Source organism: Bufo gargarizans, chromosome 1 (assembly GCF_014858855.1).
Source record: "Bufo gargarizans isolate SCDJY-AF-19 chromosome 1, ASM1485885v1, whole genome shotgun sequence".
Lineage (NCBI taxonomy): Eukaryota > Metazoa > Chordata > Amphibia > Anura > Bufonidae > Bufo > Bufo gargarizans.
Genome location: NC_058080.1, coordinates 720,782,513 through 720,797,364, shown reverse-complemented (window position 1 = coordinate 720,797,364; position 14,852 = coordinate 720,782,513). Strand labels below are relative to the sequence as shown.

General features: G+C 44.3%; 1 protein-coding gene across 3 annotated transcripts in view; it reads left to right on the top strand.

The window, feature by feature from the left end:
• The first annotated feature begins 1,830 nt into the window (after nucleotides 1-1,830).
• The window catches only part of NEDD4L (NEDD4 like E3 ubiquitin protein ligase), a 358,039-nt gene continuing 345,017 nt past the window's right edge, over nucleotides 1,831-14,852 (top strand). For 2 of the 3 annotated variants that reach the window (XM_044276357.1, XM_044276356.1), the window contains exon 1: nucleotides 1,832-2,211. In XM_044276357.1, the coding sequence (XP_044132292.1) occupies nucleotides 2,167-2,211 (45 nt within the window). In that variant the 5' untranslated portion in view covers nucleotides 1,832-2,166. Of the gene's footprint in view, nucleotides 2,212-14,852 lie in introns of all 3 variants that reach the window. The other variant, XM_044276355.1, reaches the window with a different exon arrangement.

Below are 14,852 nucleotides of genomic sequence, written 5' to 3'. Positions count from 1 at the left end.
CTACATCACCGGTCACCTGATTTCCATGTGAATTATCTCAGGAATGAACAGAACACATGGACTTTGATTCCCGCAGACCGCCCAGCTCCCAGCATGCCTCTAATAATACCTCGAGAGAGGTCAAACTTTATCAATCCTACCCGCTCTGCCAACAACAGGCGACTCCGATTCCCTATATTCCCAGCCCGCTGCAAACGTAAAAAAATCCCCTTTCTTATCGCAGTGATCGCTCTGGAGGTTGTGCTAACTAATTGGCTGCAAAAAATAAATGCCTACATTTTTATAAAGCTCCTAGAAGACTCAGGCCCCCTGCACACGATCAGGATTGCGTGCGGATTTTCCGCGCGGATTTGCGTGCGGTAAATCCGCACCGTAGGTCATGTCCATTGTATTCTATGAGAATTTGAAATTCTCAATGCACACGATGCGGATTTTTCCGCGCGCGGATTTTGACCTGCGTGCGGATTTTAAAATCCGCGACATGTCAATTAATTTTTTTTTTCCTGTCCGGATATCTTGCGGATTTTCTCCATTCACTTCAATGGAGAGGCTAAAATCCGGATGGTACACGCACACAGTGCGGATTTTGATGCGGATCCGCATCAAAATCCGCATGTATGTAATAGGAAGGGGAATCAGCCACCATTTTGTGTCTGTTCATTGCAGCAAGAGAAGGAAGCAATATACTACATATAGTATATGGAGACGCAATATACGTCTCCGTATACTAGAATGTACTGTCGGATTTGAGAATTACTGTACGTTGAAATCGCGATGCGATTAATTTAACACAAAATAATCGCATGGCGATTTCAACTTAGTACTGCTATATTCCATATTCGCCGAATATGGAATATAGCAGTACTAATGGAGCGTCCCCATCACCATGGGAACGTCTCCATATACTAGAATGTACTGTCGGATTTGAAACGTTGAAATCGCGATGCGATTAATATAACACGAAATAATCGCATGGCGATTTCTACTTAGCACTGCTATATTCCATAGTAGGCTAGAATTAACGAATATGGAACATAACAGTGCTTAAGTTGAAATCGCCATGCGATTATTTCGTGTTAAATTAATCGCATCACGATTTCAACGTACATTAATTCTCAAATCCGATTCTCAAATGATGTCACAGGAAATGATGTTAAAAAAGGGTGTATTTTTGTTCTAGAGAGATGTTGAAAAAATCTGCATGCAAATCCGCATGCAAATCCGCATGCAAATCCGCACCAATTAATGCGGATTGACCGCACGGATTTGCCTGTGAACACCTGCGGATTTCAGTGCGGATTCTCCGCACATGAATCCTGAACGTGTGCATGTACCCTAACAACTACAGTAGTACAATGTACAATGTTTCAGTCGATGCCCATACCGGCCACTAGGAGGAGCTGTTGCCTTGGCTTATTTTTTTTTCTGCAAGATTAGAAAATGGAAGGAAGTGTTTTATTTATTTTGTTATATGTGTGATGTGTTTACAAACACAGCTAGATACAAAAATTGCAAAGCATAGAATCCAGGGCAGGTATTGACACATTGTATCGCAGGGCATGGCTGTGTGCATTGGGCTGGGACTTAGCTAGATAAAGCACAGGCATAGGGGGGGAAAAAATAAAGGTGGATTATTAGTTGAGGATTCTTAATAATCAGCGGTGGCAGAGGGTGAGAAAGTGCTGCACAACCGAACCTGGCAGCTGCAGGATGACCCTAGTCATTGGTGTCATGCCTGATCTCCACGCCTCCATGGGTTGGGGCTGGCCCCTTCCTTGCTACTGATTGCAATAAACCGGGTGTAGGGCAGGAAGGAATTGCTAGTCACTCCTCCTTCCATGAGTCTCTGGGTTTGTGTGAGAGCAGAAGCAGGGAGAGCTCCCAGGGGCTCGCATTAAGCAGTTTTTTTTTGTTTTTTTGTGGAGGGGCGTCCATCACAGTGCTGTGGAACCAGAAGAGCACCCACAATTCTCCTGCATGGATTACTGATTCTTCTTGGAGGGGGGGCAACCACAAGAGTTTAGGTTCTTCAAAGGCTTCTTCACCTGTCCTATTGTTATACAGCCTTCCCTTCTTTGCCTCTTTATCTGGACATACCCGGCCCGAGTGGACTTCTTCACTTGCATTCCTATGATCCAGGGCTTGTAGACCACCTCTTGGACCTCCATGGCAACTGTGGTTGAGCCCATTTTTGGACTTTCAGAAGATGAAGTAAGTGCAAGTTCCTGCTTTAATGTTGAAAGTCTATTGTTTGTGTGGTGGGGTTGGCATTTCATGTGGTGGTGGTTGTTGTTTTTTACTGGTCATGGTATGGAGGAGATCATGGAGGATCTGAAGAACACCAAGGCTCTGTGAAGTCCAGCTGGCCATTGTCCTGTATAATTCATCCAGTGTTTGATGGGTGGGAGATGGTAGTGGTACCTGTGTCAGTCAGTGCTTGGGTAGGTAGCCTCCTCTAGTTGTGTCACAGGAAGTTTCTGTGGATGTTTTCAGTGAAGGAATGGTCTGGTCTTTGCTGGGTTTCTATGGTCCTGCTACATTCATGCATCAATGGGCCACCTTTTTTACCTGAGCAGAACTGTCACCTCCAATGCTGCCTGCCCTATGGGCATCACCAAATCCATCTGAGAAGAGTGCTATCTACAGTAAACATAAATCCTTGAGCTGTTCCATAGTTCAACCAGTATGTTCACCATTCCACCTCCTACCTGCCATAGAGGTTGTCACTCAGCTTTGTAAAACCCCTAAATACAACCCTCCCTAGTTACACCATCTCCTGTGGGAGCAGGAAAGCCAGCCAAATTCTTGACTTGGAAATTAGCAAATGGAACAGTAAAAATACATCCTAAGGAGATCTGTGTATCTTGGTGATTATTGTAGGTTTAGCAGATCCAGGACACTGTGTGTCCAATGTTCCTTGCAGCATGGGAAGCTCCTTGGTGTGGCCTCCTGAGTTCCCCTGACATGAGTGTGGCTGAGGAGTGTCGGTGCCACCCTTACCACCATCATGCTGGGTGTGTGTGTGTCTATACATGTGTGTTTTCACCAGTTAATTATAATCCAATGCTTTCCTAAGAATCTCATGGAGGATGGGATCATAGTTTGTGCTATCAGCCTGAAGACCAGAGACTTAATCTGTGGGATTTATCAGGCAGCATAGATTGCTGCTAGTGGATGAGAGGAGCAGGGGATGGTATTAACCTCTGGTGTCCCAAATATCTAGCTATCTATTGATCCATCTCATAATAAGAATGTACTTTTGTTGCTTTTATCATATTTGACTTTGCACCCCCCGTTTATCTGCGGTTGACGTGTGTGTGCGCCATTTACATAAGGTGTATGTATATATATCATCCATATCTACCCATAATTTACACTAATGCCACTCCTTACACCTTCGTAATGTTGGGAATATGATGAAGTTGCACCCTCCACACAGCACATAAAGTGTAATTCTTACAGATGTAGCAGGGCTGTAATGGTTTTGACATCCCCCTTCTGCTGTTTATTGGGGGTCTAGGTGGTAGAACCCCTGGCAATGAATTGCTGCTGACGTGTTCACAATTAAGGCCTCCGTCATGTGTCAGTGAATCGCGAACGTGTGCTGTCCGTGTTCTCCACACGTAACCATTGATTTTAATGTGCACAGCTTTAGGGCTCATTCACACGTCCGTGGTTTGGTTCCGCATCCGAGGCGCATTTTTTTTGGCGGCTCGGGGTGCGGACCCATTGCTTCAGCGGGGCCGCAAAAGATGCGGACAACACACGGAGCTGCTCCGTTCCGTGGTCCCGCAAAAATTAGAATAAGTCATGTCCTATTCTTGTCTCTGTTTTTCGGACAAGAATAGGCATTTCTATAATGGGCCGTCCCTTCCGTTCCGCAAATTGCAGAAGGCACACGGACGTGTTTTGCGGATCCGCAATTTACGGACAGTGAACAAACCCTTTAGTCCATGATGCGTACCAAACATGCCCATTGAAGTCTAGGGGTCTTTAAAAAATACTGACAGATCCGTGTTCTTCAGTGATTTTTCACAGCACCATTGGCAGGAGATGCTCTGCAGTGCACTTGGAATACAGATGCCACACGGAGGGGGGGAAAAAAACCGGACACGTGGACCAGTTTTCACGGATGAACCATCTTGTCACAGATGTCATCTGCCTTAAATCTAATAATTAGTCCAAGTTTCACAATGGAGATTCTGTACCCTGGTTATCCGCCTCACCACAAATTGTCTATGTGCCCCAGTACCCGCAGTCCTATTGAAAGCCACAAACAACACATAATCTATGCCAAGTGACAAACTCAGCTCTGCTACATCTATGTAATATCCTCTGTGCTTCGGGCTTTGCTGTGGGTTGTAGTTGGACAGAGTCTGGTGTGTCACTATGCCAATAGGATGTAAGCTGGGCAGTGCCAGGATGGGTTTACTTTTTCTAGATGTGCAGGAAGATGAGATGCTGCATGCTCAGGGCTTTAAATACTTTATAATGTGTCAGCCAGATGACGTCTGGGGCAGAAAATCAATAATGTGATGTGTGGAGAGGAAGGATGACCTGTCTTGTGTCACTTAGACCCAGCGCTGACTGGCAGAGGGAGGAATGCAGACATTCTGCAGCAAAACAAGGCTGCATTCAGGGAGTATAATGCCGAGGAATGACCCCATCCATTTTATCCAGGACTTAAGACTGGAGAATTCTCTGTGGGAGTGTCAGTGCGTTCTGGGCCTGCTACACCATGGATCACTCCCTGATAGTACACTGATAGTGACTCTGCGGTTACCTGTTATTTTTTGATGTAGCTGAGCTGAAGTTGTCATTTTATCTTCGGAGTGGCATGTTTTGTGTCGTCCCAGACAACACCTATTATTTGCGGGAAAGGATCATCCACCTTTACTTTGGCACTCCAACTGTTGTGAAACTACAAAGGAACTCTCATTGAAGTGAATGGATCATGCTGGGAGTTTTATTACAATATGTTACTTATCCTGTAGTGATACTGAGTCATATCCTGTATTATACTCCAGAGCTGCACTCGCTATTCTGCTGGTGGAGTCACTGTGTACATACATTACATTACTTATCCTGTACTGATCCTGAGTTACATCCTGTATTATACTCCAGAGCTGCACTCGCTATTCTGCTGGTGGAGTCACTGTGTACATACATTACTTATCCTGTACTGATCCTGAGTTACGTCCTGTATTATACTCCAGAGCTGCACTCACTATTCTGCTGGTGGAGTCACTGTGTACATACATTACTGATCCTGAGTCATATCCTGTATTATACTCCAGAGCTGCACTCATACATTACATTGTACAGACGCTGATCTACATCCAGAGCTGCACACTCGATTCTGCTGGTTATTGAAAACATTCCACAAGTTTGTCATCACCTGAGCTTCTGTAATAAATGGTGGCAGTAAAGTCATCCAGCATTACTTAATTCAGTCCCGGTTTCCTCTATATTCCGCTGTGCAGTACAGAGATCTTCAGGTTTCATCTTTCACAGTCGGATTTCTCTAGGTCACTTTTGTTCCCCACTCTGGCAGACGGTGGGGGTGCCCGCACTTTATGACATCCATCTGTCCTTGTAGGGCCCGTCACACCCTAGCTTGAACCTACTGCCATCTGAGAACATCCAGTACATCAAGAGACCTGCTGATGATTGTCTCCGCCGTTTTCAGTTGACGATTGACGTCATCTTAAGACAAGATAATGGTCGGCCCCTTATCAGATCTGCGTTGTCTCCCAGACTTCACTGATGGCCACAATTGAATATAACACAAAGGGACACATTTATCACTAACTGCACTTTTGCAAAAAAAATTAATGGCACTTGTTCAAAAAGGAGCACAGACTGCCGGAAGCTGCGCCTAATTTACGACGAGGTGTTCTCCACCGGGCTCTGATAAATCTGACTAAAAGGCTTAGGACCGCATACATTATATAACCGACAGTTCATCTGCCGGAAGTTTATTCTGACCTGTTTCTCTTAAAGGGGTTGTCTCATCTCAGACAATGGGGCATATCAGCTAGGATATGCCCCCATTGTCTTATAGATGTGGGTCCATGCAGCGATATAGAGAATGGAGCCCCGAAAGTGGTGGAGGACGCACTGCGCATGCGCAGCCGCCCTCCATTCCTTTTCTATGGGGCCGCTGGAAATAGGCAAAGCGCTGGCTCAGCTATTTCCATCGGGCCCATAGAAGTGAATGGGAGCAGGGGCCGGTCATGCTCGGTGCACTCCTATTAACTTCTATGGGGAGCCGACTTGGTGGTGGCCAGACAAGAGTCCTCCAGCCACCACCTTGCGGGGCTTCGTTCCTGATTTTTATTTATTTTATATTTATTTATTTTTTCTCAAGCAGGGCAAATTAAACGAAAGGAGGACCATGGCAGAAAAAATGATGGTGTAGGGGAAGAAATGACAGCGCATGCTATGATTTAAAATAAATAAAAAAAATAACAAAAAGCGCCTCAAGAGTGAGAATTCCAGTAAAAACAAACAAACAAACTTCTGTTTGTCGTACATGTAATGCTTTCAGTAAACTTCCATGCAACCTTATTTATTTAGCTAGATTTTGAGTCTTGTCCTATTCTTGTCCGCAAATCACGGTCTGTGGCTCCATTCAAGTCAATGGGTCTGCAAAAAAACAAAACACATACGGAAATGCATCCGTATCCGTTCCGTTTTTTGCGGAACCATCTATTGAAAATGTTATGCTCAGCCCAATTTTTTCTATGTAATTACTGTATAGGCCATACAGAAAAACTAAACGGAAACACAACGGATCCGGAAAAAACGGCCCGCAAAACACTGGAAAAGCCATACGGTCATGTAAACGAGCCCTTAGGGTATTTTTACACACCAAAAATCTGCCATCTACAGTCGTGGCCAAAAGTTTTGAGAATTACATAAATATTGGAAAAGTTGCTGCTTAAGTTTTTATAATAGCAATTTGCATATACTCCAGAATGTTATGAAGAGTGATCAGATGAATTGCATAGTCCTTCTTTGCCATGAAAATTAACTTAATCCCAAAAAAACCTTTCCACTGCATTTCATTGCTGTCATTAAAGGACCTGCTGAGATCATTTCAGTAATCGTCTTGTTAACTCAGGTGAGAATGTTGACGAGCACAAGGCTGGAGATCATTATGTCAGGCTGATTGGGTTAAAATGGCAGACTTGACCTGTTAAAAGGAGCGTGATGCTTGAAATCATTGTTCTTCCATTGTTAACCATGGTGACCTGCAAAGAAACGCGTGCAGCCATCATTGCAGTTGCATAAAAATGGCTTCACAGGCAAGGATATTGTGGCTACTAAGATTGCACCTCAATCAACAATTTATAGGATCATCAAGACCTTCAAGGAAAGAGGTTTAATTCTTGTTAAGAAGGCTTCAGGGCGTCCAAGAAAGTCCAGCAAGCGCCAGGATCGTCTCCTAAAGAGGATTCAGCTGCGGGATCGGAGTGCCACCAGTGCAGAGCTTGCTCAGGAATGGCAGCAGGCAGGTGTGAGCGCATCTGCACGCACAGTGAAGCGAAGACTTTTGGAAGATGGCCGGGTGTCAAGAAGGGCAGCAAAGAAGCCACTTCTCTCCTCTCCAAAAAAAACATCAGGGACAGATTGATCTTCTGCAGAAGATATGGTGAATGGACTGCTGAGGACTGGGGCAAAGTCATATTCTCCGATGAAGCCACTTTCCGATTGTTTGGGGCATCAGGAAAAAGGCTTGTCCGGAGAAGAAAAGGTGAGCGCTACCATCAGTCCTGTGTCATGCCAACAGTAAAGCATCCTGAGACCATTCATGTGTGGGGTTGCTTCTCATCCAAGGGAGTGGGCTCACTCACAATTTTGCCCAAAAACACAGCCATGAATAAAGAATGGTACCAAAACACCCTCCAACAGCAACTTCTTCCAACAATCCAACAACAGTTTGGTGAAGAACAATGCATTTTCCAGCATGATGGAGCACCGTGCCATAAGGCAAAAGTGATAACTGAGTGGCTCGGGGACCAAAACGTTGACATCTTGGGTTCATGGCCTGGAAACTATCCAGATCTTAATCCCATTGAGAACTTGTGGACAAACAAAATCCCACTAATTCTGACAAACTCCAAGAAGTGATTATGAAAGAATGGGTTGCTATCAGTCAGGAATTGGCCCAGAAGTTGACTGAGAGCATGCCCAGTCGAATTGCAGAGGTCCTGAAAAAGAAGGGCCAACACTGCAAATACTGACTCTTTGCATAAATGTCATGTAATTGTCGATAAAAGCCTTTGAAACATATGAAATGTGTGTAATTATATTTCACTACATCACAGAAACAACTGAAACAAAGATCTAAAAGCAGTTTAGCAGCAAACTTTGTGAAAACTAGAATTTGTGTCATTCTCAAAACTTTTGGCCACGACTGTACAGTGGCAAATCGATAAGATGATCTGCTTCTGTGAGCAGCTTGTTTTTTAAAAGGTTTGTCCAGGTTCAGAGCTCAACCTGGACATGACCCGATCTGCACTCGCCATGATTGAGTGGAGCTTTAGAGCGTTTCATGCTCCGATGCTCCCCCTTGTCCTGCACTGAATGGCCCAGGGCAAAGGAATTTTTTGGAGATCTGGTGACGTACCGGGTCTCTGTATGGGAATGCTTCCTCCTAGTAGTGAGCCCTGTGATGTCACCGGCACTAATGGGCGGTCTTTTAGTTCTCCCTCGCCTGTAAAATGGCTAGAGCAGCGCTAAAGACTGCCCTTTAGAGCCAGTAACGTCACCAGGGACTCTGCTAGGTGGAAGCCTCTGCCTAGCAGAGTCCGAATGTAAACAAACAGCCCTGACCCTGCACGAGTTCGGAGCATAAGAAGCTCCAATACTCCACCCATTCATGGTGAATGAGTGCCGATCAGGTTGTGTCCAGGTTTAGCTCTGAACCCGGACAACCCCTTTAACTGCGGAAAGGCTGCCAACAACTGCCACAAAAAAGAAACCCACTAACTTTTTTAAATTTGACTTCAATGGGAAAATGCTGGCTGAAATCCACTGCAAAGAAGGAACATGCCACTTCTACGGTGGATTGGAAACCAGTGTGCTTTCCCCAATGAAGTAAATGGGCAGCTTTTAGGGGTTTTGGTTGTGGAAAACGGCACCAGATTTTTGGCATCTGAACGTAGCCGTAGGGTGCAACAAATTTCTGTGACTGATAATCAGCTCTGGAATGGACATTTTTTATTTAATTTTTTCGCAGCAAGCACATAGATTTCTGCAGACCGCATTCAGATGAGTGGAATTTATTTTTGGTGGCAGAGAACTTTCTGCAACAAAATCTGCTTTATGAAAAGGCTCTGGTAAAGGGCATCTGTCCTATGACACTGGCTGACCTGTTACATGTGCTCTTGGCAGCTGAAGGCATCTGTGTTGGTCCCATGTTCATATGTGCCCGCATTGCTGAGAAAAATTAGGTTTTAATACATGCAAATGAGCCTTTAGGAGCAACGGGGGCGTTACCATTACACCTAGAGGCTCTGCCCTCTCTGCAACTGCTGTACCCTCTGCACTTTGACAGGACCAGGCAGTGTAAATGTGATCACGCATGGCTGGCTCTGTCAATCAAAGTGCAGTTGCAGAGAGAGCAGAGCCTCTAGGTGTAATGGTAACGCCCCCGTTGCTCCTAGAGTCTCATTTGCATATATTAAAACATAATTTTTCTCAGCATTGCGGGCACATATGAACCTGGGACGAACACAGATGCCTTCAGCTGCCAAGCGCACATGTAACAGGTCAGCCAGTGTCATAGGGACAAATCTGCTGACAAATGCCCTTTTAAGCTACCCACACACACTGCCATATGTGGTCTTTGGTACGGAATTTCTGCAAGACAGCCCGCACCCATGTGCATTTAACCTTAGTGCTCGTGCACACGACCGTATTCATTTTGCGGTCCGCAAAACACGGATCCACAAAATTATTATTACTTTTTTTACGTATCCATTGTATCTATGCCTGTCCTTGTCCACAAAACGGACATGAATAGGACATGTTCTGTTTTTTTTTTTTTTTGCGTAAGGACATATGGATGTGGAATGCACATGGAGTCGTTTCCATTTTTAAAGCCCCGTTGAAATGAATGGTGCGGCAAAAAAAATTGAAACGACACGGACAAAAAATGCATTTGTATGCATGAGCCGTTAGGGAGTTTTCACATACGACATACACTGCCTGTCCAAAAAAAAATAAAGGTCGCCGCCTGGATTTAACTAAGCAAATAGTTATGAGCCTCCTCCTATTGGATAATTACTGCAGGGGCGATTATCTTTCAGCTGGCAATAAGTTATTTAACCCCGACTGGTGCAATGAGTTGCTTCTCATTTCTTAAACAACCATGTCGAAAGACACATCTCGTGGTCGTGGAAAAGATGTCAGTCTGTTTAAGAAGGGTCAAATCATTGGCATGCATCAAGCAGAGAAAACATCTAAGGAGATTGCAGAAACTACTAACATTGGGTTAAGAACTGTCCAACGCATTATTAAAAGCTGGAGGGATAGTGGGGACCCATCGTATTCGAGGAAGAAATGTGGCGGGAAAAATCAAATCAAAGAAAAACACCAGTAGAACTCAGGGCTATGTTTAATAGCTATGTTCAGGGCTATGTTTAATAGTGAAAGTAAGAGCATTTCCACACACACAATGCAAAGGGAACTCAAGGGATTGGGACTGAACAGCTGTGTAGCTGTAAGAAAACCACTAATCGGTGAGGCCAACTAGAAAAAAAGGCTTCAATTTGCTAGGGAGCATAAAGATTGGACTCTGGAGCAATGGAAGACGGTCGTGTGGTCTGAGGAGTCCAGATTTACCCTGTTCCAGAGTGATGGACGCATCAGGGTAAGAAGAGAGGCAAATGAAGTGATGCCCCCATCATGCCTAGTGCCTACTGTACCAGCCTGTGGGGGCAATGCTATGATCTGGGGTTGCTGCAGTTGGCCAGGTCTAGGTTCAGCAACAGTATGTGCTCCAAGAATGAGGTCAGCGATGACCTGAACATACTGAATGACCGGGTTATTCCATCCATGGATTTGATCTTACCTGATGGCACGGGCATATTCTAAGATGACAATGCCAGGATTCATCGGGCTCAAATTGTGAAAGAGTGATTCAGGGAGCAGGAGACATCATCTTCACACATGGATTGGCCACCACAGAGTCCAGACCTTAACCCCATTGAGAATCTTTGGGATGTACTGGAGAAGGCTTTGCGCAGCGGTCAGACTCTACCATCATCTTGGTGAAAAATGAATGCGACACTGGATGGAAATAAATCTTGTGACATTGCAGAAGCTTATCGAAACAACGCCACAACGAGTGCATGCCGTAATCAAAGCTAAAGGCGGGCCAACGAAATAAGAGTTGCCTTATGGCAGGAAAGTGGATGACTGGTGTCGGTATGTTCTCTGCTACACCCATGTGCGGGAAAAGACCCTCTTTCCCCCAGAGCCGACCCCTTCATTTATATACAAACAGGGCAAATGGATAGAGAAGCTTAGGAATACATTGTGTGAAAGAAGAAATTCTGCTGGTATCGCTGTTTCTCATGTCTTTTTTTCAGTTTTTACCGTAAAACCTGTTTTCCCGCTGTCAGTCAGAATGCCCCCCGGTTACTGCCATCATCATCTACAACCTGTTTTACACGGTCTGAGAAAATGTTGTAGGAAAATCACCGAGCGCAGTGACTTGCATGACTTCGTTGTTTGGGTGTTTTTCAGCTGGAACAGGTAAGGGTACTTTCACACTTGCGTGGTTGGATTGCGTTGGCAGAACTGCCTGCCGGATCCAGAAATCCATATGCAAACGGATAGAATTTGCATCTGGTTCCGGATCCGGCTGACAAATGCATTGAAACACCGGATCTGTCTCTCCAGGGTCATCCGGAAATATAGATCCGGTATCTTTTTTATTTATTTTTTTTATTTTTATTTTTTTTTTCCACATTTTTAAAGGGAAACCTGGATCTGGTTTTCCGGAACACTTGGTACCAGATCTGGCATTAATATATTGCAATAGAAATTAATGCCAGATCCGGCAAGTGTTCCAGAATTTTGGCCAGAGATTTGGCATGCTGCGGTATTTTCTTCGGCCAAATACCGTAAGAGTGACTGAGCTGAAGACATCCTGATGCATACTGAATGGATTGCTCTCCATTCAGAATGCATTAGGATAAAACTGAAGCGTTTTTTTTCTGGTATTGATCCCCTGTGATGGAACTCGATACCGGAAAACTTTAGCGCAAGTGTGAAAGTACCCTAATTCACGGACCAGCATTCCTTACAGCGCAATATTGTAGTAACTCATTAGGGGAATCTGCTTTAGGTGTACATGCCATATCTGTTTTGCGGTCCGTGTTGCATCTACATTTATAGACTTCAATAGGTCCACGGTCCGCATTTTGAGGGCAAGTGTAGGATATATTCTATCCTTTTGCAGAGTGGACATACGGATGCGAGAAACCTACAGATCATCTATGTGCTTTCCGCATCCTTATGTTTGATCTGCAAAAAGACTGTCGCAAAATAAGGACCACGGACACTGAAAACAATGGGTCCGCAAATAAAATGCATATGGCACAAGAATTGCATCTGTATTTTGTGGACCCACAATTTGCAGACCACAAAATGGAGCAGTATTACAGTAGTTATATTCTTGTACATAGGAGCAGTATTATAGTAGTTATATTCTTGTACATAGGGGTAGTATTACAGTAGTTATATTCTTGTACACAGGAGCAGTATTATAGTAGTTATATTCTTGTATATAGGAGGCAGTATTATAGTAGTTATATTCTTGTACATAGGAGGCAGTATTATAGTAGTTATATTCTTGTACATTGAAGTAGTATTAGGTGTCTTTCACGCGGGCGTGTTTTCCGTGCACATGCATAAGGTGAACGCATTGCACCCGCACTTAAAGCGGACCTATTCATTTCAATGGGGCTGTGCACATGAGCGGATGCGGTGTGATATTATTTTTTTCACGCATGGTTGCTAGGTGACGATCGGGATGGGGACCTAATCTTTATTATTTTCCCTTATAACATGGTTATAAGGGAAAATAATAGCATTCTTAATATAGAATGCTAAGTAAATTAGGGATGGAGGGGTTAAAAAAATAATTGAACGCACCTCATCCACTTCTTCTCGCAGCCCGGCTCGTCTTCTTTCTTCTTCTTTGAGGACCTGGGAGGAAAAGGACCTTTTGGTGATGTCACTGCGCTCATCACATGGTCCATCACATGGTACATCACCATGGTGATGGGCCATGTGATGAGTGCTGTGATGTAACCAAAGGTCCTTTTCCTCCCAGGTCCTCATAGAAGAAGAAAGAAGACGAGCCGGGCTGCGAGAAGAAGTGGATGAGGTGCGTTCAATTATTTTTTTAACCCCTCCATCCTTAATTTACTTAGCATTCTATATTAAGAATGCTATTATTTTCCCTTATAACCATGTTATAAGGGAAAATAATAAAAATCTACACAACACCGATCCCAAACCCGAACTTCTATGAAGAAGTTCGGGTCTGGGTACCAAACATGCCGACATAAAATCCTGCATTTTTCCGCAACGCACCCGCGTCTTTTCACGCAATGCCCATGTGAACTCAGCCTTATAGTAGTTATATTCTTGTACATTGGAGGCAGTATTATAGTAGTTACAGTATCTCACAAAAGTTTGTACACCCCTTACATTTTTGTAAATATTATGTTATATCTTTTCATGGGACAACACTGAAGATCTGACACTTTGATACAATGTAAAGTAGTCAGTATACGGCTTGTATAACTGTGTACAGTTGTGGTCAAAAGTTTTGAGAATGACACAAATATTAGTTTTCACAAAGTTTGCTGCTAAACTGCTTTTAGATCTTTGTTTCAGTTGTTTCTGTGATGTAGTGAAATATAATTACACGCACTTCATACGTTTCAAAGGCTTTTATCGTCAATTACATGACATTTATGCAAAGAGTCAGTATTTGCAGTGTCGGCCCTTCTTTTTCAGGACCTCTGCAATTCGACTGGGCATGCTCTCAATCAACTTCTGTGCCAATTCCTGACTGATAGCTACCCATTCTTTCATAATCACTTCTTGGAGTTTGTCAGAATTAGTGGGTTTTTGTTTGTCCACCCGCCTCTTGAGGATTGACCACAAGTTCTCAATGGGATCAAGATCTGGGGAGTTTCCAGACCATGGACTTAAAATGTCAACATTTTGGTCCCCGAGCCACTCAGTTATCACTTTTGCCTTATGGCCCGGTGCTCCATCATGCTGGAAAATGCATTGTTCTTCACCAAACTGTTGTTGGATTGTTGGAAGAAGTTGCTGTTGGAGGGTGTTTTGGTACCATTCTTTATTCATGGCTGTGTTTTTGGGCAAAATTGTGAGTGAGCCCACTCCCTTGGATGAGAAGCAACCCCACACATGAATTGTCTCAGGATGCTTTACTGTTGGCATGACACAGGACTGATGGTAGCGCTCACCTTTTCTTCTCCGGACAAGCCTTTTTCCTGATGCCCCAAACAATCGGAAAGAGGCTTCATCGGAGAATATGACTTTGCCCCAGTCAGTGGCGTAGCGTGGGTTGCCAGCACCCTGGGCAAGCCATTTATTGCGCCCCCAACCTGTGGACACGCCCCTTTTACAGAGAATGTAGTAGCCCTATGTAACACCACAGATAACATGGTGGTAACTCTCTAAGTACAGATGATGTAGTAGATGGGTATAAGGCCCCAGAATTCAGAACACACACACACAGTGTGACCTGAAGTCTGGGGCCAGGATGCGGCAGGGTGGGCCAAATTCTCAAT